Here is a 22848-nt window from a genome sequence, read left to right on the forward strand (position 1 = left end):
TAATTGTTTGGCTGAAGGCAGCTGAAATATACTCTTTTTCATGGTCTGTGTTCAGTCTGTCAAAAGGACCTCAGACTTTGCAACTGTTGTGACTGATCCAAGATCAGCCCCTTCTGGGTTTGTAGCCTGCCAGAAACCTCCTGAGGCAGTAAATCCATGTTTCAGGGCCTATGGTGCCTGAGGAGCTTCCAGGCAAGGCAAAGCTGTTGAAGCTCAGAGCATCCTGGATACCTGCACTGGCTCACCCCAGAGAAGGCACAAGTACCTTACCCTGAGCTAGGGAGAAGAAAAAGGCAGAGAGAACGCTGCCATTCCTGGTCAGGGAGAGAAGGCTTGTCTTCACTGCAAGAATGGACATTCACACACCAGAACTGCCCCCCTCCTTTCCTTCCCAGCCACTCCAACTGTTGAACTTCCAGAGGCTACCTCCATAAATAAAAATGTGGGCACCAGACCCTCTGATGACATCCAGCATCCCTGAAAGCATCCAAGGTCAGGTTGGTTGGGGCCCTGAGCAGCCTGAGTCAGTGGGTGGCCTCCCTGCCCGTGGCAGGGGGTTGGATGTAGATGATCTTCCAAGTTCCTTCCCACCCAAGCATTCTATCGTTCTGTAATTCTGTGATCAGTTTGGGATGGACATCAAAGGGGATCCTGTGAGACTCAACACCATGAAAAAAAGCCTGTCCAGTGATATTTCTCCTCAGTTTTGGCCAGAACAGAGAGGAATTTTGGAAGGAGTTTAGTGAGACAAAGAGGAATGTTAGATTACACTTTGAAGTTTCTGTGGACATTGAATTACTGGAAGCGAAATAGTAATAGTGATTATTTATCATCAAAGATCAGCATGAACTGCATCTCAGTCCTGAGTTGATTAAAAAGAGACAGATCTGGGCAGGGGTTACTCTTCTGTGCTTTCTATGCTTCAGCATTAAAAGCTATATAAAGTGGTAATACATTTATTTTTTAGCAGAAAACCTAACCAGTTGTATAATTTATTCTATCTTTGTATAATTTATTCTATCTTTGTATCACAATGAAAAAGTCTATTTCAACAGTTTATATGTATTTGAGTTATGAAAGGTTATATGTAGAGATGATAGAAACATATTCAAAACAGAACTGGGGTCATGATTAAATGGTTAACTTATTTCCCAAATGAATGAGAAAGGAAACAGGGTGCTGCAACCTTTGGCTCTCACTTCCTCATGAGAGGAGACGTCGAGGCTGCCCCAGAGAGAGCAGGGCTGCTGTGCTCACACATCTCAGGCAGCCATGGGGAACTGGGTGGAGAATGAAGGACTGTCCATCTTCGTCGTTGTAAGTACAATTTCTGTTGGATTTGTGTCCAGTGAAAAGTTGTGCAGAAAGCTGTGCTGAGCAGTTCTCACTGTTCCAGGGAAAGATGCACCTGAGTATGCAGAAACTGGGGCAGCAAATGCAGGGAAATGCTTCGAGGGAATCATTTTTAAGGAGCTCTCTGGTATTTCAGTTGCTGCAGGCTTCATTGTTAACTGAGAAATAATTGTGTGTTAACTTTGCTTTGTTAGAAATACTTTAGCTGAGCAAAAACCTCAACTTTTGTGCACTTCAACAGAGAAAGCAATTAAAACAATCACCCTTTCTTGCACTTTTATGAACGGAAATGTGTCTAACTGAAAGCACAGTGTCTTGATGGTATAAAATATTTATTAATGTCAGATTCAAGGGAGAAGAGAGTGGAGATTTAGAGCAGATTCATGAATCCTTTATTAAGACAACTACTATTTGAATTGAATTTGTTTACAGTTTGCATAGAGTGGCTGTGAAAGTAGGTTAAATTAATTCTGAGCAAGATTTAAAAGTATAGAAAATCCCAGTTGCATTCACAAGTGCTAAAGAGTAAGCAGGGCAGTCCTCCTTGGAGAAAACTAAGTTTGTATTCTAGTAGGGGTTTTTTATTTCACATTGTGATACAAGGGCTAAAGGTATACCTCTATACATATATTATGTACAGATACATATATGTATTAAAAACATATACAAAACCAAAATGTTTTTCTGTTCAAATACCTGAACCAAAAGAACAGTTCAGGTATTGTGGCTACCTTTTATTAGTAGATGTAAATATTGAGAGGAAGAAAAAGAAAGCATAGAATTTGTATCTTTTTGGTGACTGAAGTGTGAGCATCTTTATTCCAAGAAGTATTTCTGCTGCTATGAGCAATCAGTACTCGTGCATGACCTTGTAATTTAGGAACATAATCCCATAGCTGTGGTACTTCAGTGCTTTGAAAGGGAGTAACTGTGTGTGCTGTCACCTTCAGTGACTTGAGGAAGTTGAAACTGCCAAGAGGTGAATTCTGGCTTTCTTTTTGCCTTTTTTTTCCCCGCCACCAGAACTGAAATATTAAAAGAATTAAGTAAGAGGCCTTTACTTTGCTCAAATAAGGAATTTGGGTTTTGAACCTCAAAGCTATAACAAGATGAGGGCAATAGGGAAGGAAACTAACAGACATAGAGAAACCAGCTAAAAGGACAGAGCACTGGAAACCCCACCCAAGTGTTCTGCTTTAACCTCTCCATCTTTACTGCACACTGAGCAGGCACAGGGCTGTCCAGTGCTTGACAGAAACAGGACAGACACAATTCCTGCTGATGTACCTCATCAAAACAGAAACATGCTGCCACAGTGTGCCACTGTCACTTTTAATAAGTGTCCTAAGCCCTTAATCCTGAGATGAGCTTGGTGTTTTAATGAGTACTTGGGGATTTCCTATATACTGCCTTACCCTGATGGAAATCCCTTCATTTCCCAGTATTTATTTACATTTTCATGATCTCAAATAATCCCAAGGTTTTTTTCAGTGTTATTTGAGCCAAAGAACTAGCAAAATATATGGGTTAGGAGGGGTGAGGAGCTGTAATGTCACCTTTTCTGGGCTTTCTCCCAGTTCTCAGACTTTCTCTCTGTTTTCATGCACCACTTAGTAAAACTACTTAGACTGAGTGCAGTGTTACAGATGTGTTTCAATAGGGGATGTGAAATCAGCCAACCAGCTCCAGGAGGGCAAACATCCAAATTCATTATGACCTTTTTTGCCAGATGGACTTGTAGCTGCCTAAGAGTTAATAACATGCACCTCATGATGTGTGTGAAAAAATTCTGCAGTACATTTATAAAGCCTGATTTGGGGTAGTGTACATGCTACCAAGGGCCTGTGTTGAATATTCCCTGCTGGCTGATTTCAGACCCTCTTCTTGAATTCAGCCCTATGTGTAATTCAGCCCATCTAAATTTAGATCTCAAGCTTCTCTTTCACAGTTCCCAAGTCTTCCTCTCACATAGGTTAATGTGGCTGTGGAAGTGTACTGCCATTTTGAAGAGTCCCTAACCTTCAATGGTATTTAGGGATTTAACTGGACTCAGAAATAAACAATTATAATATGACAGCCCTGATTCAACCAACCCTAAACTCCTTGACCTGTGAAAACATTGCAGCTGCACATTGCTCTGTTTTTGTCTATTGCCACTCCTGTACCCTGTGTTCACAAATCAGAGCCTGTTAACACCAGAAAGATTTCTATCACCCTTGCAGAAAACTTTATACCCTGCAATACATCTCTCTGTGCAAACAGGAGCACAGGGAAGCAACTGACTGTTATCTGAACTGTGTAAATTCAGATGGAGTACTTCTAACAACAAACTGTAAGCTTCCTGTTTAATTCTCTTTCAGCTTGTGTGGCTGGGCTTAAATGTCTTCCTCTTTTGGTGGTATTATCTTGTGTATGATGTCCCACCGAAGTTCTTCTACACCAGAGTGCTCCTTGGCGTAAGTACAGACATTATTGTTCTGGCACAGAGAGAACAGTTTTTAATAGTTTTAGCTGATCAAAACTGGATCTGGTGGCTGGAGCAGCAGGCTTATGTAGAAGTCACATGCAAGATAACTGAATGCAGGCAGATGTTCAGTGCTTCTGAACAGAAAGCTCACAAAATAGAGAGATCCCATTCTAAAGATGTTTTCAGTTAACTATTATGCTCCTGGTAATTAAACTAAGCATTAATTGTGGCTATTTTATTAAGCAAAAGATTAATAAAATATTGCTGTTGAACTGTTGTGCAGTCATTTCTCCTTGCAATTATTTTTCAGAGCATGAATAGTTTATAAAGATATTAGCTCTGAAAAACAATCATCATTCATATATTCATCAAGATGTGAATTAAATGATCCTGGATTCTGGTAGTGAAGTGATTCTGGATCCTGGGCTGTTCCATGTAATCCAAGTGGTTAATCCAGCATTGAGTGTTCTACTACAAACTTGCTTCCAAAGCTACCACAGGTCATGACCAATTGCCAGGGAAAATTAATTTGTTCGCATATTTTAAAACCCTGATCACAGGCATAAAAATCAGCCTAAGCTTCAGATTACAGAACACAGCATTTTGCTGAAGGTTTGCAAAGCTGTGGTTTAATTCTACAAAGCCTGAAATCCCATTCTGCATACAGCTTCTGGTCTGTGGATCAAATCCTGTCCTTTGCAATCACAACGCTGTTGCCTTTGAAGTCACAGAGACTTGTGCTTGGATAAGCAGAGCTCAGTGTAAACCCAAAGAGCTCTGCTCTAAAACCTAAAAGGGTCTCAATCAGTGCAAGGAGAGCAAACATTATTTTTCTTCCCTTCACTGCATTTTTATTAATATGGTCATTTTTACTTCATTTCAAACAATTCAAAAATATTAAATAATTAAGGCTATAAAGACCAACATTAAGGAAACAGCTTCCTAAAAGCTGAGGCAACAAATTTCCCTAGACTCTTTTACTGACAGAGAACTTAAACCACTTCTCTTATAAGCTGTCCATAACCCCCACCAACTGAAACCACAGACTCTTTACAGCCTTGGGACACAAAACTCTACTAATGGCTTAGATTTGCCCCTGTGTTTGACTGCTGAATGCCAAACATGGCAGGGAGATTTTTATACAACCATGTTAATCCAAAACTGAAAACAGGAGGTGTCTGTCTGTCTGCAGGACGTATTCTGCCTGCTCATGTCTTTCTGCCTTGACCAGAGCATGATTCCTTTGAATATTCACGGTGTAAATGTGAACTCTAAATCTCTCACTCTTTACCAGCTATGATATAACACATAAATGAAATCTGTACCCTGGATAATGTCTTAGATAATGCAATTAATAACAGCATCTCTCTAATTCCAGCGTGCTCTGGCTCTTGCAAGGGCCCCTGCAGCCTGCCTGAATTTCAATTGCATGCTGATTCTGCTGCCAGTATGTCGAAACCTGCTCTCCTTCCTCAGAGGATCAAGTGCGGTAAGATGAAGAAAGAATTTCAAAATTTGTGAAAGATATTATCTTTCATATCTAAACAGACTTGCAAGTATACCGAGAAACTGTGTCCAAGTTCCCCAAATATACCATATTTTGAGGATGTCCTTTTATGAGAAGCAGATAAGCCTGGAGTTTGGCTATGAGCAAGACTGAGGTCTAATGCCCATGGGGTATCTAGAGATCTGTTGAGAGTTTAGCTGAATTAGTCTGAGTCCTCCCTTTTCAGCTGCCTCCTGGGCATGGTCATGCCCTGGATGCGAAGTCCCTTTTTTGGTGGCAGAAGCTGTTGGTGCTCACACACATCCACTGTTTGTCACTGATGCTACACCCACTTAGAGAGAGAAATATCAGCCCCTGTCTGTCTTTGCATGCTCAGTCCTTAAGGTAAATGTAGTCTTTTACAGACTTCCAGAATGGGGCTTTTTTTCAGCTGGCTCATAAATTACATTCTATCTTGTCTGAATTGCATTTCCATCTCAGATGAAATAATTCACATACCTTTTGATTTTTTTGAGCTCCCAAATACAAATGTTATACACAGCACTGAGGAGCTGACAGTAAGAAAAGGACAACTTATCCTAAGTGACAGCTGAAGAGGCTTCCTATGATAGTACTGACTATTACACTGCCAAAATCTTGATTTCTGGCTATTACAGCAGAAATAATGCAGACAATGCAGGCCATGGTCCAGTGAAAAAGCAATATGCTCCTCAAGCTCATGAATTGTCCTTCCAAATGTATAATGATTCCTCCTTTCTCTCTGGACACTTTTCACATGAACATGATCAACAAAACCAGTTCCCAGAAGTTGTTTTTCATCTCTAAACCCAGTTTAAATTTCTTAATGCAAATGAGACAGCCTGCAGGGGCTGGAGAGGCAGAGCAGAAGAGGAAGTGATAAAATAGATGCAGTGTTTCAACAGTCCTTCATAAGGGAAGAAAGTGGGATATGAAGCAACAAGAAAATAACCAGAGACAAAATAGGCTGTACTTCCATCTTGTACATTATACATCCTCACCATGAGTGTGGCTGAATAAATGAGATGTGCCTACCACATTTAACTCTTTAATTACATTTATGAGCAAGGCCAGTGCTCTAGCCTTTCTAAGGAATAACAATTAGCAATATAAAATAGGAAATACATGTCAGGCTTTCAGTCTTTTCCTGTACTCCTTCAGATCCTGAGATGCTACAAAGCAGCCAGCCATGCCCTCCGTTCATGGAAAAGGAGAAAGGATAGTAAATAAAGCTGTAGGGTTGAAGTTGTTATTCCCCAGGCAGATCAGTAAGTATCAGCCAAAATCCAGAGCTGACTCCTCTGGCAGCAGAAGTCAATAATGAACATAAATTTAGAAAGAATTAATGCTGCTATGGATGAATTCAACTGGAAAATAATGATGAGCCAATGATCATATAAGGCATTTTTGAGATTGCACAGGTGAAAGGAAGCTGGGCAGGGGTCTTTTGAGCTCAAAGCAGTAAAAGAGCTGGGGGTACACATGGAAACTACTGGGAGGACAAAAACTGGTTCTGGGTGTTGAGAATTGTATTCCAGCTGGGACTTTGCGCTACTTGTCCTGAATTGCTCCTCTCCTAGCATGCATAACCTAACTTTTCTAAACCAAAGTCTTGGGAAACTGTCCCTTTTTGTACTCAAACTTAAGTCAGTCCTTCTGCCTTGGGCATTGTGGCAGAGCCACTCAGGCTAGACCCAGACAAAAGTGAGTCCCAGGCAGGGAGACACAGCTCCATTCCTGCTGGCAGCACGCTCTCCTGCTGATGGCTAGGAATGAGGAAGGGCTCTGAGGGTGAGCAAGGAGGTCAGGGAGGGGTATAGAATTCGACTCTTAGACAGCTGGTGTTAGTTTAGCTCCAGTTGCTTTTTTGCGGTAAAGCTACACCTCAGGAAGGATGTAATTTTAGATCTTCAGCAAAAACACACAGTGAGCCACTAGCAGTGACAGTGCTGTGGTGGCCTCAGCACAGGGGGACAGCTGCTTATGCTTGCTGTGCTGTTGTCTCTAATTAGCTATGCTCTGCAGGTAACAACTGTGAGGATCTATAAGAAAAATCATTTAAATGTCAAATAACTTATTGGAAGAGAAATGACCTTCCCAACAGTAATGTCATTGGGGTCAAGAAGAGGAGGGAATTGCTCAAACACAGCGTTCAAAGGGAGTGTACAGAAAAGTCTTGCCCTCTCCATCCTGCCACCCAGAAATCACGTTATGAAGTTATTTGTAATAACTTTATAACTTTTTAATTGAAAAGATAGCTGTGATGTGTTTTGCATGTCCATCATTGCTGTATTCACTGCTGTTAATGGCCACATGACTGAAGGCAGCTGGAGCCCTCTGCCATTGCTTGGCTTTCTCTCCTTAGATCAAGTGGTGTTTGCAAGGGAGTCAAGCACTGCCTCACTATGCTATATTTTATTCTACAATATCTTTTGTTGTTTCTCAATATAGGTGATCCAAAAAGGCCAAATTTCTCCTGGTTGTTATTATAGTCTGAAGTGATTGTGGCAGCCCCAGAGTGTTTGTCTCTTGTGAGGAAACACTTGTGGTAGTTTGCACAGTGTTTTGTTCCCTTATCCGGTCAGCAAACACAATGCAAACATACAGCACATGACAGTCATGCCTTCTACTGTGTGGAGACAGCAAATGGCAGCTTTACAGGGACCTAAGGCTTTAGGGAAACTCCCAGTGACTGCAGCAGAGTTCATATGGGGTCTGTTATGAACCCATCATCAATAGTACTAAAAATGTCATTCTGTTTTTCTTGAGAATTAATTCCTTTGGTTTGTATCTGCAGAGATTTTTGCTGGGGTTTTTTTTGGTAACTCCAAAATCAAGTTGTAAGTGAAAGTAAATCCAGTGTTTTGGGGAAGGAACGCCTTCATATCACTGCCATAGGTGATGTGATTTGGGGTGGGAGCTCCCTGACCCAAACTTTGCAGCTTGTTTCTAGATTGTGACCCACAATAGGATCCTGGTGCTACCAAAACAGTCACTCTGCCATGGCAGACTGTGATCCCTCATTTTGTTTATAATGTACAATTTAAAACAGATAAGATGTATTCCATTGCCACACTGGATGTTAAATTTTTTCTCCTTATCAAATAGTTTGTTTCAGGGGGACATGTTAAAACATAATCTGGAATTTCTGTTTTCTGAAAGACGGGGGGAAATATTTTGTCTCTGTTCTGGAATTCTGGAATTCTACATTTTTCCTAGCAATTTCACCAATATGCTCAGGGCTTCTGGTTTTGTCCTTGCCTTTAAAAATTGTGTACAGACAACACAAATAATCTTAAAATATCTTTTTCTTTCCACCCAAAGTGCTGCTCGACCCGGATCAGGCGACAGCTGGACAGAAACCTCACCTTTCACAAAATGGTGGCCTGGATGATCGCCCTTCACACTGGTTGGTACTCTAATTTCTGTGTTTGTTGCTTTCTTGTGTATTTTATATGGAATTCAGGTGGCATCAAAGTTATTAAGGATATGGACCAAGACCTGATTTTTTTAACGGAGTCAGTGTGTGCCAAGGCTTAAATCAGTTTCCAGATATGTGCCAACTGTCAGAGAGCAAAAGATAAGAAAGAATACCTTTATTTTGAACTGTCAGTACTATTTATGATAGTTTAATAAAGGGTGTTTAGCAATGTCCTGAGAACCAGATACACTGCATTTAATTCTTGTTTAGACTTACTTCTTATCTGGCACCTAAAACAAATAATAGAAATTCTTTTTTTAAAAAGGATATAAAAAGCTTGAACCTGTTTTGAAGATAAATAAGTATCTACTTATAGGAGGTGGTTCAAATTTTCAAAAGCAGTGTACAATTTTACCCTACAAAAACATGTAGTGTAATTCATGTGAACATCTCACTGATTTAGGTTTTTGGATGCATTCAGCTCAGTGAGAATATTACTGATGATTATTAGAAAAACTGCAGAATAAAGCAGCACTAACAAATGTGACCCCAAATAAATCCAGATTCAGTTCTTGGCTGTTTTACAGAGGCCCTGAATGAGGATGATCCTAAAAAATAGTTTAAGCCATTCCATGTTTCAGTATCCCATTTGTTAGGGCACTACTACTTGAATTGTTGAAAGGCTTCGTTGAACAAAAATATACTGAAAATTTCCCATTACTTCTTTCCCTCCCTCACCCAAAGCCTGCAAAATTCAGGTAGTAAAATTTGAACAGTAAAACACATCAGTGATCTGCAATTGTGATGAAGATGGCAAGAGCAGCAGAGCCCTTAAGCAGCAGTTGACAAATGTGACGAAGTTTCAGATGTTACCCCAAACCGCCAAGTACTTGTGGTCAATGCTGATTATTCCTCTCCTGTCACCCCTAGCAATTCACACCATTGCACACTTATTCAACGTGGAGTGGAGTGTGCAAGCCCGTGTTGAAGAGAAAGGCACCCTGGCAGCTGTGCTTTCTGGCCTTGGGGACAAACCAAAGGAAAGCTATGTCAACTTCTACAGGCAAACCCTTGCTGTAAGTGACAACAGACTCCAAAGGGTCATCATTACGTTTGTGTGGGTGATCATATAAATCCATTTGGGCAGAGTGCCTGTTTCTGGTGTCCACAGTCTGGGTTTGGGGCATCTTGCAGAAAAACCTTGTGGAATACATTTTTCTGTATTTGCCAGTAATATCATTGCTGAGCTCTGGTAGTACTTTAAACTTTTTCACCTGAGGATTTCAAAGTAGTTCTGAAACATTATGTAAAAGCATACCCTGTAAAGCAGTGTTCTGACTTAGACATGGCACTCAGAAAGGTACACAGAAGTAAAGGCAAGAGTTTTGAAGTTGGGTAGTTTAAGCTCTGGTGAGTGGGGAAAAAGAAAATAAACTACTTCGCTACTTCTCAGAAGAGCACTGAGCTTCCAAACTCTGCATGAGTCCCACAGCTGTGCAGTACTAGAGGAAAGGAGAGTTTTCATTTAGCTCCTGAAATATGGATGTAGGACTCCAGTTCTGAGCACCAGAGCTGTGCAAATGTATTCACCTTCCCCAAAGCAGTCCTGCTGAGCCATGGCAGAGTCAGAAACCATATTTGTTGTGTTAATTCATGGAAAAAGCATTCTCTCTACTTCCAATTACCTTAGTAAAGGTAAATGTGCAGTGCAACCAAAATGAACAGGGATTTTAGCATCAGATGACTTAAGGACTTATAACCAAGTAAAGAGTTTGGTGAGGGATGGTTCAACTGGCTCTGCTTTGGTGCAACCCCTTCCTTAGACCAAGGTGTGCAATTGTTTCACAGAATCCCATTGGGGGCCTCTATGTGGCTTTCACATACTTGGCTGGCATCACTGGGGTTGTCATCACACTGGCCCTCATCCTCATCATCACCTCATCCACCAAAACCATCCGGAGATCATATTTTGAAGTATTTTGGTACACCCACCATCTCTTTGTCATCTTCTTTATTGGCCTTGTCATCCATGGTGCTGGGTGAGTATTTGCACTTATGACAAAATATCTGATAACCACTGAATCTTTATTGAAAGCCCCCTTCACACATGAGTATGGGGGCTTCTGTCACTGAGCAGCAGCTGGTTTTGATGGCAGTGATGGGCCAGTAGAGGCTCTGAGAGTCAAGAAGCTCTCACTGATACTTGCACGTGACTTCGGCACACTTAAGCTCACTATCACTCAACCTCTTCTGATATCGTAATTGCAAAACTCCATTCCAAGGTTTCTATTTCTAATTGTTAATTTTCCTTCCTCTCCTAAAAGGAATTGCATGTAAGGAGATATGCATGTAAGGAGATCTCAGTATAAAAATTACATAGAGTCTAGAATTTTATTGGATAATGAAAACTATAGTAATATAGATTTATGTTTCAGGCTTGGATGAACTTGTAGTATCAGCAGCATTTAAGAATAGAATTTTAGCTGTTTCAACTTAGAAGTAGGTATTTGTAAAATTTTCTACTTTTCAAATGCCAAACATCTTTTTCTGCTGTTGCTTCATTTCATATCTTCTTCTGAAAGAGGTGAAAAGCCTAATGAAACAGTTTTAGCACTACACAAACACAATTTTAGCACTTAGAAAAATGAACTTTAGATCCATTTTATAAAAGCAAAGAATGGGTGAATAAAGAAAAAAGACTCAAGTATCCAAGCTACATTTAAATAGTTAATAATTACACTACATTGCCCATTTTAAAGGAAGTCCTACATGCAATAGAAAGTGTGCTTTAAAAATGCCCAGCAAAAATGACTATTCAAAACCACTTCCTTACAGTCCATTAGTGCCACTAGAAAGACAGAAATCAAAGTAAAACAGGAAGAACAAAAATAGAAGGCAGATGGGAATCACCCCCAGCATATTTGTTCATTCCAACTTTCATAACAAGGAAACGGTTTGAGCAAAACTTGTGGAAGGAAAAAAACAAGAGGTTCATGTTTTCTGCAGCAAACATTGTATAGTTACTGACACAATGTCCAAACTTACCAGTGATTACTACACAATGCTATCAGAAAGCAAGCATTTCCCTTTCCAGAGGTCAGTGGAGAGCATATATTTTTGAGCATAAAAGCTGATTTTTTGTTTACTTCAGCGTTCCCTGTACTCCCACCATCTTAATTGTACTGGAATGAAAAGGCAAGAGTTTGGGCAGCAGTGTTGTCAGTGAAGTTCAGCTATCCTTTGGAAGCAGATATAAACAGGAATATTCTCATCTGTAGAGGAAAGGATGCTTTCCATTTGTGAACTCAGTGACCTCACTTATTTGGCCTTCAAGGTAATAATGAGCAAATACACTGACAAATATGAGATGGGCTTGTTACACTCATGGAAGGCATCTCAAGTGTGCAAAGATGGATGTCATGGAATGAGTATGAACTGACAGTCTCAAAGCACTATGTTAGGAAGAGACATAAATGCCATTTTATCTCAGGGGCCAGAAGGCTGTCACATATATTCTCATTAATCTCTACAAACACACATCTTTGTATACACAGAAAGCTGAGTCAAAGGTTACTGATAGCATCAAAGGGGCAGATTCAAGAAGGATGGAGAGAGACTTTACAGGAGCATAGAGTGACAGACAAGGGGAATGGCTTCAAACTGAGAGTAGGTTTGGATTAGATATTAGGAAGAAATTCTTTACTGTGAGGGTGTTGAGGCACTGACACAGGTTGTCCAGAAAAGCTGTGGCTGCCCCATCCCTGGAATTGTTCACGGCCAGGCTGAATGGGGCTCTGAGCAACCTGGTCCAGTGAAAGTTGTCGCTGCCCATGGCAGGGGGGTTGGAACTGGAGGATCTTTGAGGTCCCTTCCAACCCAACCATTGTATGATTTAATTCTCTGACTCTACAATATTTCTTGCCTGCTACAAGCTGTTACAGCACTTTTGAAGCACTGATGGTTTTTTGTGCATGAGCTCTGTGTCACAGACAAATGTCCCAAATTTCCCAACACAGTAAATGTGAAGAGGAGAGGGCACAGAGGTGCAGTTCACTCTTTTGGAGATAAAAGAAAACCTTCAGCCAAAAAAGAAATACCTATAAGTCCATACTGCTGAAAGCTTAATTATAGTACTAGAAAGAGCATCTACACTGACTGATAAGGGGAAATAAACTTTTTTTTTCTCTTCTACATGGTACTGACATTGTCAAACCTTTAATAGAGCATAGAGCAGGGCAAAACCCCTCAGACCCCCTTTCTCTTAAGCAATGGGGTGGGCAGTGGGGGAAATGAGCTCCTCCTGTTCCCATAACTGATCCCAGAGGTGGCTCAGCTGAACCCCCTGTCATTAGTGGGGAAGTGAAGTGCAACTGCTGATGTCCCTGCAAATTGCAACTCGTGATGCTGCTGGGACACTGCCACTGCTTCCCTTTATTTTTCAGACAGGATATTAATCAAACATTTAATGAAGAAGAGGTTCATTAGTAATATTTATGAGCAATATCTTATCTCTCAACCCTGCTCAGAGATTTTGTAACAATTCTCTGAAAAATCTGTCACACAAAGCTAGGCATGAATATGGCTTATATACCATGGGGATTTTTGAAATGTTGTCTAGCTCACAGACACTGAGCTAGGAAAGCAGAAAGAGAAGTCATGGGGAGAAGATATCAAAGAATCACATTGGCATAAAACTGACCAGCCTGATCAGAAGCAGACTGTTTCTAGGGAAAATTCAGCAGATCTTAATCTGAATTTTTCTACTAAGATCTTGAGGTTGGCAGAACTCCAGACAGAGGTGGGAAATAGAGAAAAAATATACTTTTGCCCCTTGAAACTGAAATTACCTCTCTGCACCAGTTCTGCTACTGGAAATACAGCTGTACTGGATCAGTCAGGATTCTTTATGCTAAAACAAACTTCAACAAATGAATAAACAAAAAACAACCAAGCAAGAAAATTCAGGCCAGATAATCGGCTGATGCGAGGTGCTATAGTTGCAATAGCTGCTTGTGTCAAAAGCATCTGTATTCATTCATGGCACCTGAGCAGCTGCTCCACAGCATTAGAGGGAGAGGAAGAGCCAAAGGAAGAATATTTTGTAAAGAGATCTCCAAATTTCTAAAATAAACAGCAGAAATAATCTCTGTAGTGGTCAGTAGTAAATTGACCATTCCAGATTTTGGGTTTCATTTGTTTTGTTTGTTTGTTCTTTTGGTCAGTTTCTTGGGTTTTGTTTTTTTTTTTTTTTTTTTGTTTGTTTGTTTGTTTTTTTTTAATTGCAGAAAAAAGTAGGCTAACTCAGAAAAGAACGAAGCCTTCTAATTGTGACCACATCCTGGAAGTGGTAATGGACAACTCTCAGTTCCTCACCTAACCTTGAAGTCAGGATTTTATCCCACAAACTTCCCTCCCCATTTTTATTTCTTTAATGGTAACTTTGTGGGTAGATTAGAGCAGTAAATCTGTATCAAAGCTGTAGCAGTGCAGAAATTGACAACTCCATATAAATAGGGTGATGTACATAAATAGAATAACAATAAGGAACAGATACTTTCGTTTTAATTTCAGTGCCTTCATGACCTTTATTTTTTTCCCAGTCGTATTGTACGGGGACAGACAGCTGAAAGCCTGGCTGAGCACAACCCAGAGATTTGCTACAAGAACTTCAGTCTCTGGGGCAAGAGTGAGGCTTGCCCAATCCCCCAGTTTTCAGGGAATCCTCCTATGGTAAGAAAAGCTGGCTTGTATGCAAATCCAATTGAAATTGTTTACAGTTTTCTATTTTTTTCTAAATTGCATAGAAAACCAGCTATATTACCCTCAGCACTCTTCAGTGACAGCTTTCTTTGCATGAAGCAAGAGGTTTGGGTACAGTGGGTTGTAAGCACAAATGGACTCCAGACTACACATTTCCAGTGTGCTGTAAAATAAGCACAGCTGACAGACAAAGCAAAAGAGCAAATTGGTATCAGAGAACTTTTTATCCAAAAAGTAAACTGCAAAGTAATGGCTCCTGGGGATATCTAGAAAGTGCTATAATGCTCATAATAAATAGTTTAACATTACTAATGGACTAATGATCATTAGCAAGAAAATAACACCCCTGAAAATGTGAATTTGAAACTTCAGCCTTTATTGACTAACCAGGCTGCTTTTTCTTTCACATTTCAGACTGATCTGTTAACAGAAACCACATCTTTTCCTGCAGTTATACAGACCTGAGTCAATAATACCTTAACACCACATTTCACTTTGTTATATTCTTTTTCAGACAAAAACAAAATTACTTGCAGGAAAACACCTTGCTGTAACTTTAGTAGAAACTAAAAAGCCAGCTGCAGCAGTCAACAGAGAAAGAAATTCCCCCTCTGACCAGAATTTTGAAACTGTCATATATGTTAAGGATTCCCTAATCTGGTTAATAAACAATACAGATTACATGAACTTCACCTCTGCTTATAGAATTTCCAGGATTTGATTTGATCTAAGTTGATCTCATCTAGTGGAAGGTGCCCCTGTCCACAGCGGTGGGTTGGAACTAGATGATCTCTAAGATCTCTTCCGACCCAAACCTTTCTATGATTCAGTGATCTTCATCTTCTGACTTGTTTTCTTTGCTTACAGACATGGAAGTGGGTGGTGGGTCCCATGTTCCTGTACCTGTGCGAGCGGCTGGTGCGGTTTTGGAGGTCACAGCAGAAGGTTGTCATCACCAAGGTAAGTGATAACAACCTGTTATCACAAAGGTAAGTGCTGATGCTGCACTTAACACCAGGCAGAGCATCACCTTCTTCTCCAAATGGTACAGCAAAAGCAGAGGGTCCTCCATACCCAGGTTATCAGTGGAAGGAATGCTCTGACTGCTGTGATGATGCCAACATCTAACATCCAAATGTAGCCTTTAAATGTGAGCAAGAGGAGGAAGTTAGCTAAGACACAGGATTAAATCTTAGGAAAGAAATGAATTTTCTTTGTATTGGGTGAAAAAATTCCACAGTAGAGAAATTCCATAGACTTGAGACTAATTTAAGACACAGAACAAATGACCCCTGAAAACGAGTTCAGAGCATCTTTATTTTATGTATCCGAATCGAATGTTGAGCTTCCATTCCCATGGTGTGCTGCAGAGATATTAATACTGATCCTGAAATTCTGACAGCTGAATTAGCACAGAACTGAGCTCAAACTTATGAAAACCATCCTGGCCTTTCCCAGTGTAATTCCCTCACATGGCACTGTGCTGCATCCTGAGGACACAGCCTGTTCAAATCATAGCAGGGTTTGGGGGATGACATTGGGTGTTTCTACTGTGCTCTATAATGATGCTGACACATTGGAAGGCTCCTAAATGTGTGCTTTTGATAATTTTACCAAAATATGCTGTGAGCCACTTCTACACTATATTTCTATGGCATCTGTTTTGTGCCCTGCTGGCAGAAAATTTCCTTCACCATCCTAAACACCACAGTTAATACATAAGTTAACAGACAGAGAGACTTGATTCTCCCTCTTGCAAATCTCTCTTGAAAAAGGAAAATAATTTTGGCAGACAACTTTAGGATTAAAAATTAGAGTGACAGAATTACTGGTTTTACCTCTAGAAGATTGTTTCTAAAGAATAACCAAGGTCCCACCTGACTAAAACAAGAAAACATCAATTTCCAGTGGTACTACCTATCCAATATGTGTAGGATAATCCTGTGATTTTGCCCCTATATTTACAGTCATTCCTATTAATTCTGTGCTCTGTGCCAGTGGGTAAGGTTGATCTGGAATTAACAATGTGCTCACACATATCTGGTGATGTGTTACAAGATGTGCCAGCCTGGCCTGTCCTTTGGAGTGACTGCAAGTGTGGTGTGAGAAAATACTTCAACCAAAACATCAGCATCCTCTGCAGGCTTTCATCTGCCTGTCAGGTGCTGTTTCTCACTCTCAGTTCTGTTGGGAAGAAAGCTTCACCTGCTTTCCTTGCTCTTATAGCAGAAATGATGTTAGTGATGGTGGATGTAAATACAGTACAATCAGTGAGGACAGACTTTTCCTTGTCATTTTCTTTTCCTTGTTTTTCCTTATGCCCTTCTCACTGTAGGTGGTCATTCATCCCTTCAAGACAATTGAGCTCCAGATGATGAAAAAAGGCTTCAAGATGGAGGTTGGACAATACATTTTTGTCAAATGCCCAGCAGTGTCTAAACTGGAGTGGCATCCATTTACACTGACTTCTGCCCCAGAAGAGGATTACTTCAGCATTCATGTCCGAATCGTGGGAGACTGGACTGAGGGCTTGTTCAACGCCTGTGGCTGTGATAAACAAGAATTCCAGGAGGCATGGAAGATGCCCAAGTATGTACAAAGAGTCTCCCTGGTAAAGTCAAAAAACACCTGTGGCAGTTTAAATATTGCTCAAGCAATTTGATGGCACCAGTGACACCAACATTGAATGGTGACACACATGTGGGTCTTAGGTGCCTCTTTACAGTTTTTTCTATCAACTCCACCTCTCCTTTTGCTGACTAGTATTCAGTCCAAATATGCACTGTAGCAGACAAATACTTTTTAACTGTCATTTTAAATGGTGTTAATAAATATGCACTGCTGATTTAATAAGCATACTTTCAATTCCAGGATAGCTGTGGATGGCCCCTTTGGAACAGCGAGTGAGGACGTGTTCAGCTATGAAACTGTGATGCTGGTTGGAGCTGGAATAGGGGTCACCCCCTTTGCATCTGTCCTCAAATCTGTCTGGTACAAATACTGCCATGATGCCACCAACCTAAAGCTCAAGAAGGTATTGTGTCCTCTTTCCCAGACCCCTGTAACTGTTCAAAGGCCAAGGGCCCAAATCAAAGCAGGCACAGCAGAGGTGATCTGGCTCCAGGCATGCATGAGTCCTAAAAGAAGGAGGAGTTCAGTTGACTCTCAAGGTTAGCAGGAAGAAAACAGGAGGCTCTAAAGCAAAAATATAATGAAAGGAGAAATAGCCTACAAGCCAAATCACACATGCTAATCCTGACTGTGGCCCTGGGGAATTCCAGTTGCAGTGGAAATGGTGTTCCTTGAGAAACATAAAGTTCAAAGCACTAATGCAGCCTGGGGAAATATTGCATTCCTTCCCCCAGCACAAAGAGAAAGGCTTTTCATAAGTAGAAGAGCAATGGAAGCATCCTCCTGTCCCCTCCTGCCCCTGGAAACTCCCTGTGCAGAGGTGTGGGGTCACACTTTGCAGTTATGGCCATATTCAGAGAACAGAACTGTTTTTTTTACCTACTTTATCTTGCCTGTCAGCAGACAGAAAGAGAGTTCACCTCTAAATCATTTATTTATGTCCTAACAAACTGTTTTACAAGGAGATAAGTGGGGAAACATTGAGAACTAAAAATGTGGAAGAGAAACAAGAAGACATTTCCTTGTTCTTGCAGTCAGTCATTCAACTTTATAACCCTCTCAGCATCAAAATTCCTGAATAGCTTCAATACCATCCTACCCATCTACTGAAGTGTTCAGGACATTTTTTACCAGAACTCTATAATCCTCACTCTGTCAGCAGACATAAACCTGGAAAACATAAGTGCCTGTGTCCCCCGACAGCTCATTCTTGTCTCTTCCAGATTTATTTTTACTGGCTTTGCAGGGACACTCATGCCTTTGAATGGTTTGCTGACCTCTTGCAATCTCTGGAGGCTCAAATGCAGGAGAGGAATAATGCAGAGTTTCTGAGCTATAACATCTACCTTACAGGCTGGGATGAAACTCAGGTAACCACACAGTGGGGGATATCACTGCCATAAAACTGGGATTAATGTTAGAGAATTTGTTCTCATAACTATTCAAATGGTCTTTTATCCTGGGCATCCACCTGGCTCCCAGAGGTTTTGTCTGTGTGCAGACAGGTGCTATCCATCAGAAGTTACATGGGATCAGCTGTTCATGTGCACTGATTTCCTTTCTGCTTTCCTCTGGCTCTGTGGAAAGCAGGCTTTGTTCACAGGAGCAACCTCAGCTGACCATGTATGAGTCTCTAAAACAGCTGATGCTGCCTCAAGCATGTAATTAAGAGCTTCAGGAACCAGGGAAGCCACTGCACAAATCTTGAACCAGAGCAGCATATTTGTTTCCGGACTCATGAGTTCTCTGGTCCTGTGCTGGTTGGTTGCTGTGGGGATGCAAAGGAGCAGACACTTGAGAATGTGGGATGGAGTCAGCAAAGGCTCTCACTCTGTTACTTTTAGTGATGTTTTATATTGCATTTATCTCACCATTGCAAAATTCACCATGTACCCAAAGTGCTATAGCTCAGCTAGATAGACAGGGAGGGGAGCAGCAAGGAAGTTATCACATATGGAGCATCAAAAAAAGAGAAAGGAAAGAAGAAAAGTCCCACATTTATTTCCTTGGGGATAAAGGTACCTGGAACTTTTTTTGTCTCATATAAAGGGGCTACAGAACTCTGTAAGGCCTGAGCTTATGCCTTTAACCACATCATCTCTTCCTTGCTTTACATAACTTATCTGGTCTAGCTGGAAGTTACACAGGCAAGGCCTCCTCATATGGATGAAACCTTCCAGAGAACAAACTGGCAGGACTTCATTATGGTCAAGGGAGTCATGCTATTGCATTTGAAGGGAAAAGATTTTTAATTTGCAGCCCTATGTTAGAGTTCTTAGACTAAACCTGTTCATTGAAAAAACCTACAATTAATTGCTGTGTTCAGGTTTCACAGCTTTAATTCTTGAGATCACCCAGTCTGGGAAGAAGGAAGGGGTAGACACTGATAGTCAGAATTTTATCAGTCTCAGCTTTCCTTGCAAAACACCATAAATTCCATAATCTCATTAGGGAAATAATTCAGTCAGTATTGACATTATTATTATTTTTTAACCAGAACACAATGCTGCTGTATTTATCTGTCCCTTGTCTTTCATTTCCCACAGGCCACTCACTTTGCAGTGCATCATGAAGAAGAGAAAGATGTGATTACAGGACTGAAACAGAAAACCTTGTATGGAAGACCTAACTGGGAAAATGAGTTCAAAACGATTGCGGGGAAGCATCCTGGGTAAACCTTTGCAATATAATATAATGTCTGTGCACTTCCTCTGTTTAATGGCCATACACACCATAGAGCACAATCTTGTTCCTTTGGCTGATAAAGTTTCAGGAGCATTTTTTTACCCTATCTGTCTCCAGGTATTTTCTATTCTATTTTCAGCCATGGATATGATCCATGATCTTGAACAAGTTATTTTGACCTACAATTTTTTTAAAAATCATTCCTTTTCCACAAAATACTTCTTGGATTGTCTAATTAGTAGCAGAAGATTTAGAAAAAAACTATCCCTATCCTTCTAGCTGAAGTAAATAAGAATATCAGGTTCATCTCCAAAACCACTTTCTACCTCTAGAAACCAAACCTGAATATGGATGACCTTTAGCTAACCACCCAAAATTTGCAGGATAAAACCAGAATATCTCCTCTCAAGAATTTGTACCATAAGCTCTTTGAATCTCTATTTCTTTGATTCAGTGAGGTCAATAAACCTGTCTTCACTGACTAAGGCTGAGCTGAGATTTAGCCCAGCATTTGTTTTAGAAGCAGCAATAAGTTTGAAGGGATTATAAGGTTTAGGGGATAGATGTCCAGTTCTACTTCAGTTCCTGTAATTGGGAAAAAACCTTGCATCTCTAGAACATAAAAATTATTTACATGGGGAATATCCAGCTGCTCCATACCAATTTCTGACCATATTTTCATTTTCTTGACAGCTCCAGAATAGGTGTTTTCCTCTGTGGCCCTGAGGGTCTGGCTGACACACTCAACAAGCAGAGCATCAGCAACTCAGAAGCTGATCCAAGAGGAGTGCACTTCATTTTTAACAAAGAAAATTTCTAACTCTGAAGCAAGTGGGAGTCATTAGAAGCACAGTCTAAGGACTGAATCTATTTTTGTGTTTGGAGTCTGGGAAGGACAGCCCAGCTTCTAAATTTCAGCTACACTAACGCAGGTGCCTTTGCTTCTTGGGAATGATTTTGGCTCTGTGGTAGAATAAAAGAGTCAAGTTTTACCTTAGGGAAGTTTTCATTGCCCTCTGTGTGCTGGCTATTTAGTAGAAATCTGTTTTCTTAGTCTGTGTGAGGGGGTTTCCCCTCAATTAACTGCCTTTATCCTCCCATTATTTGCCACACTGCTGAAGAGTGGAGGCTGTCATTTGCTTTTGGGAGCCAATTCAGACCCATAAAGCTTGGTGCTATTGAACAATAAAGCATTCCAGTATAATGCTTGCTATTAGCAGGCAGCTTTTCCTGAATAAGTGTTTCAACTAATGGAGGCAATTAGGAGTTAAATTCAAAGTTCACTTATGGCCTCAGCCTGGGATGTTTTCCTTTCCTCGTACAATATTTTCTCTTCCTTCCCATGGGTAGTCATCTGAAATAAGCAGTTCGTTAATTCCTCAATATCCTCACTCTCCCCTGGAACAAGGGGAGCTGCAAAAGGGTGGCTGGCAAAGTTAGTTCCTTACAAGAGGAAAACTCCTTTGTACACCAGCACCTTCCAGGCTTCCAACATAAGCCTTAAACATCCTCTCCAAGAGAGAACTCAAGCAGCTGAAAAGGAGCTGCTTCTCCTCAGGAGAGTGAAGAACTGAAAAGGAACCACCTGGGCTTCTGAGAACCAGCCCAGCCGCAGAGGGGTGACAGGGACAGACTCAAGTCCCACACGTGGTGTGTGAGTCACTGCTGGATGATTTGGACACCCTCACTCTCACATCTTCAGGCTCACGGTGCAGGGAGCCATACAAGAGGAGGTTCAGTGTTTCCAGGATTGCCATTTCTGCTGTTCAAGGCTGAAAAAAGCTGTTGCTGAGTGGTTTAATGGGTGATTTCTGAAGCACTCTTAAGTGCAAACAGTGCCTTTGGCCCCATTGCTCCGCTGTTTCTCTCTGAGGTGGAACAGGCTTTGAGAAACCAATGGTGACTTCATTCATTTATGGAATAGCTGTGGGTGAAGTTTCTGATGTGCACAAGACTCAAACAGAGCATAGTGCCTCTGTGAGCACATAACAGGTAGCAGGTTCTTAAAAACAAACCAAAAAAGGGAACCAAAACTTTTAATACTGGCAAGAGAGGAAAAAGAGTATTAAAGCCAGCAGCATAGGAAAAAAAAAAAAGAAAAAGTAAGTGCAAAAACCCTTGAAAAAGCCACAGTTTAGTATACCATGTCTTCCATTCATCCCAGCTCCCTGCTTTGTGACTTTTAAACTCCACAGCCAAACCCTGCAGTAGCTCCTGCACAGCACAAGACCTTCCTGGCAGGTTCTTGCAGCCACAGAAGAAAGCTGTGGTCTCCTTCTGCAATTTCAGACAGCTTTGTGCAGCCATCTGGTTGCATGTAGCATATTTTACACCTCAGCTTGCCAGACAGGATATGTGTTCTCCCTTTACAGCATTTTAAAATGTTATTCAGGCTCTGAATGCTACTTCAGAAAGGCAGCCTACCAGTTCCTATTTATTAATATCAGTTAACAACAAATGCTGGCAAAGATCAACTCTTGGTGGGGAATTTTCCAGGTCTTCCCCTCAGAAGAACCATATTCAAATCCACATATTTCTGTCTGAAACACATCTATTGAATCATAACAGAGCATAAGTATAGCCAAAGAAACTTCTTCTGTGGAGTAAATATTGCTATTAAAATATAATAAGGGTCTCATCCTGTGCAAAGAGCACTGAAATATTTACCCTAGATTTTAATGGAAATGTGATCAGGCATTTATAATCATATAAAGTGGGCAAAGAGGAATTGCAAGGGGTCACATGGAGGCAGCATATTTATCATAAGAAGAGTCTTGGAGGGGTGTATTGTAATTCACCATTAATTTTCTATACATTGCCATGTTTGTTCTTAAAACATCAGGGATCTTTCCTTATTCAGTCAGTTGCTGTGACATTTCCTGACCAGCTGCACCCTTGTACCAGGGCTTGTCAACTTGAACTCAGAAACAGTAATTCTGTGTTTATTAATAAATCATTGTCTTCCTAAAACATATGAAAGAATAAGCGAGAGTTTCTCAGTTTTTT

General features: G+C 40.8%; 1 protein-coding gene across 1 annotated transcript; it reads left to right on the forward strand.

The window, feature by feature from the left end:
* The first annotated feature begins 1215 nt into the window (after positions 1–1215).
* LOC132070237 (cytochrome b-245 heavy chain) lies at positions 1216–21944 on the forward strand. Its single transcript, XM_059466898.1, has 13 exons — positions 1216–1317; positions 3714–3809; positions 5199–5309; positions 8670–8754; positions 9697–9842; positions 10615–10805; positions 14367–14496; positions 15394–15486; positions 16862–17115; positions 17398–17560; positions 18381–18527; positions 19704–19828; positions 20536–21944. The coding sequence occupies exons 1-13, from the start codon at positions 1273–1275 to the stop codon at positions 20660–20662; spliced, it is 1713 nt and encodes a 570-aa protein (XP_059322881.1). The 5' UTR covers positions 1216–1272; the 3' UTR covers positions 20663–21944.
* Positions 21945–22848: the final 904 nt, after the last annotated feature.

The sequence above is a fragment of the Ammospiza nelsoni genome, chromosome 2 (assembly GCF_027579445.1).
Source record: "Ammospiza nelsoni isolate bAmmNel1 chromosome 2, bAmmNel1.pri, whole genome shotgun sequence".
NCBI lineage: Eukaryota > Metazoa > Chordata > Aves > Passeriformes > Passerellidae > Ammospiza > Ammospiza nelsoni.

Bases quoted from the DNA above. Each gene is read 5' to 3' on its own strand.
- LOC132070237 (XM_059466898.1), top strand. From the start codon at position 1,273: ATGGGGAACTGGGTGGAGAATGAAGGACTGTCCATCTTCGTCGTT. The intron at 8,755-9,696 runs GTTGGTACTCTA...TGTCACCCCTAG, and splicing joins GATGATCGCCCTTCACACTG to CAATTCACACCATTGCACAC. The intron at 10,806-14,366 runs GTGAGTATTTGC...TTTTTTTCCCAG, and splicing joins CTTGTCATCCATGGTGCTGG to TCGTATTGTACGGGGACAGA.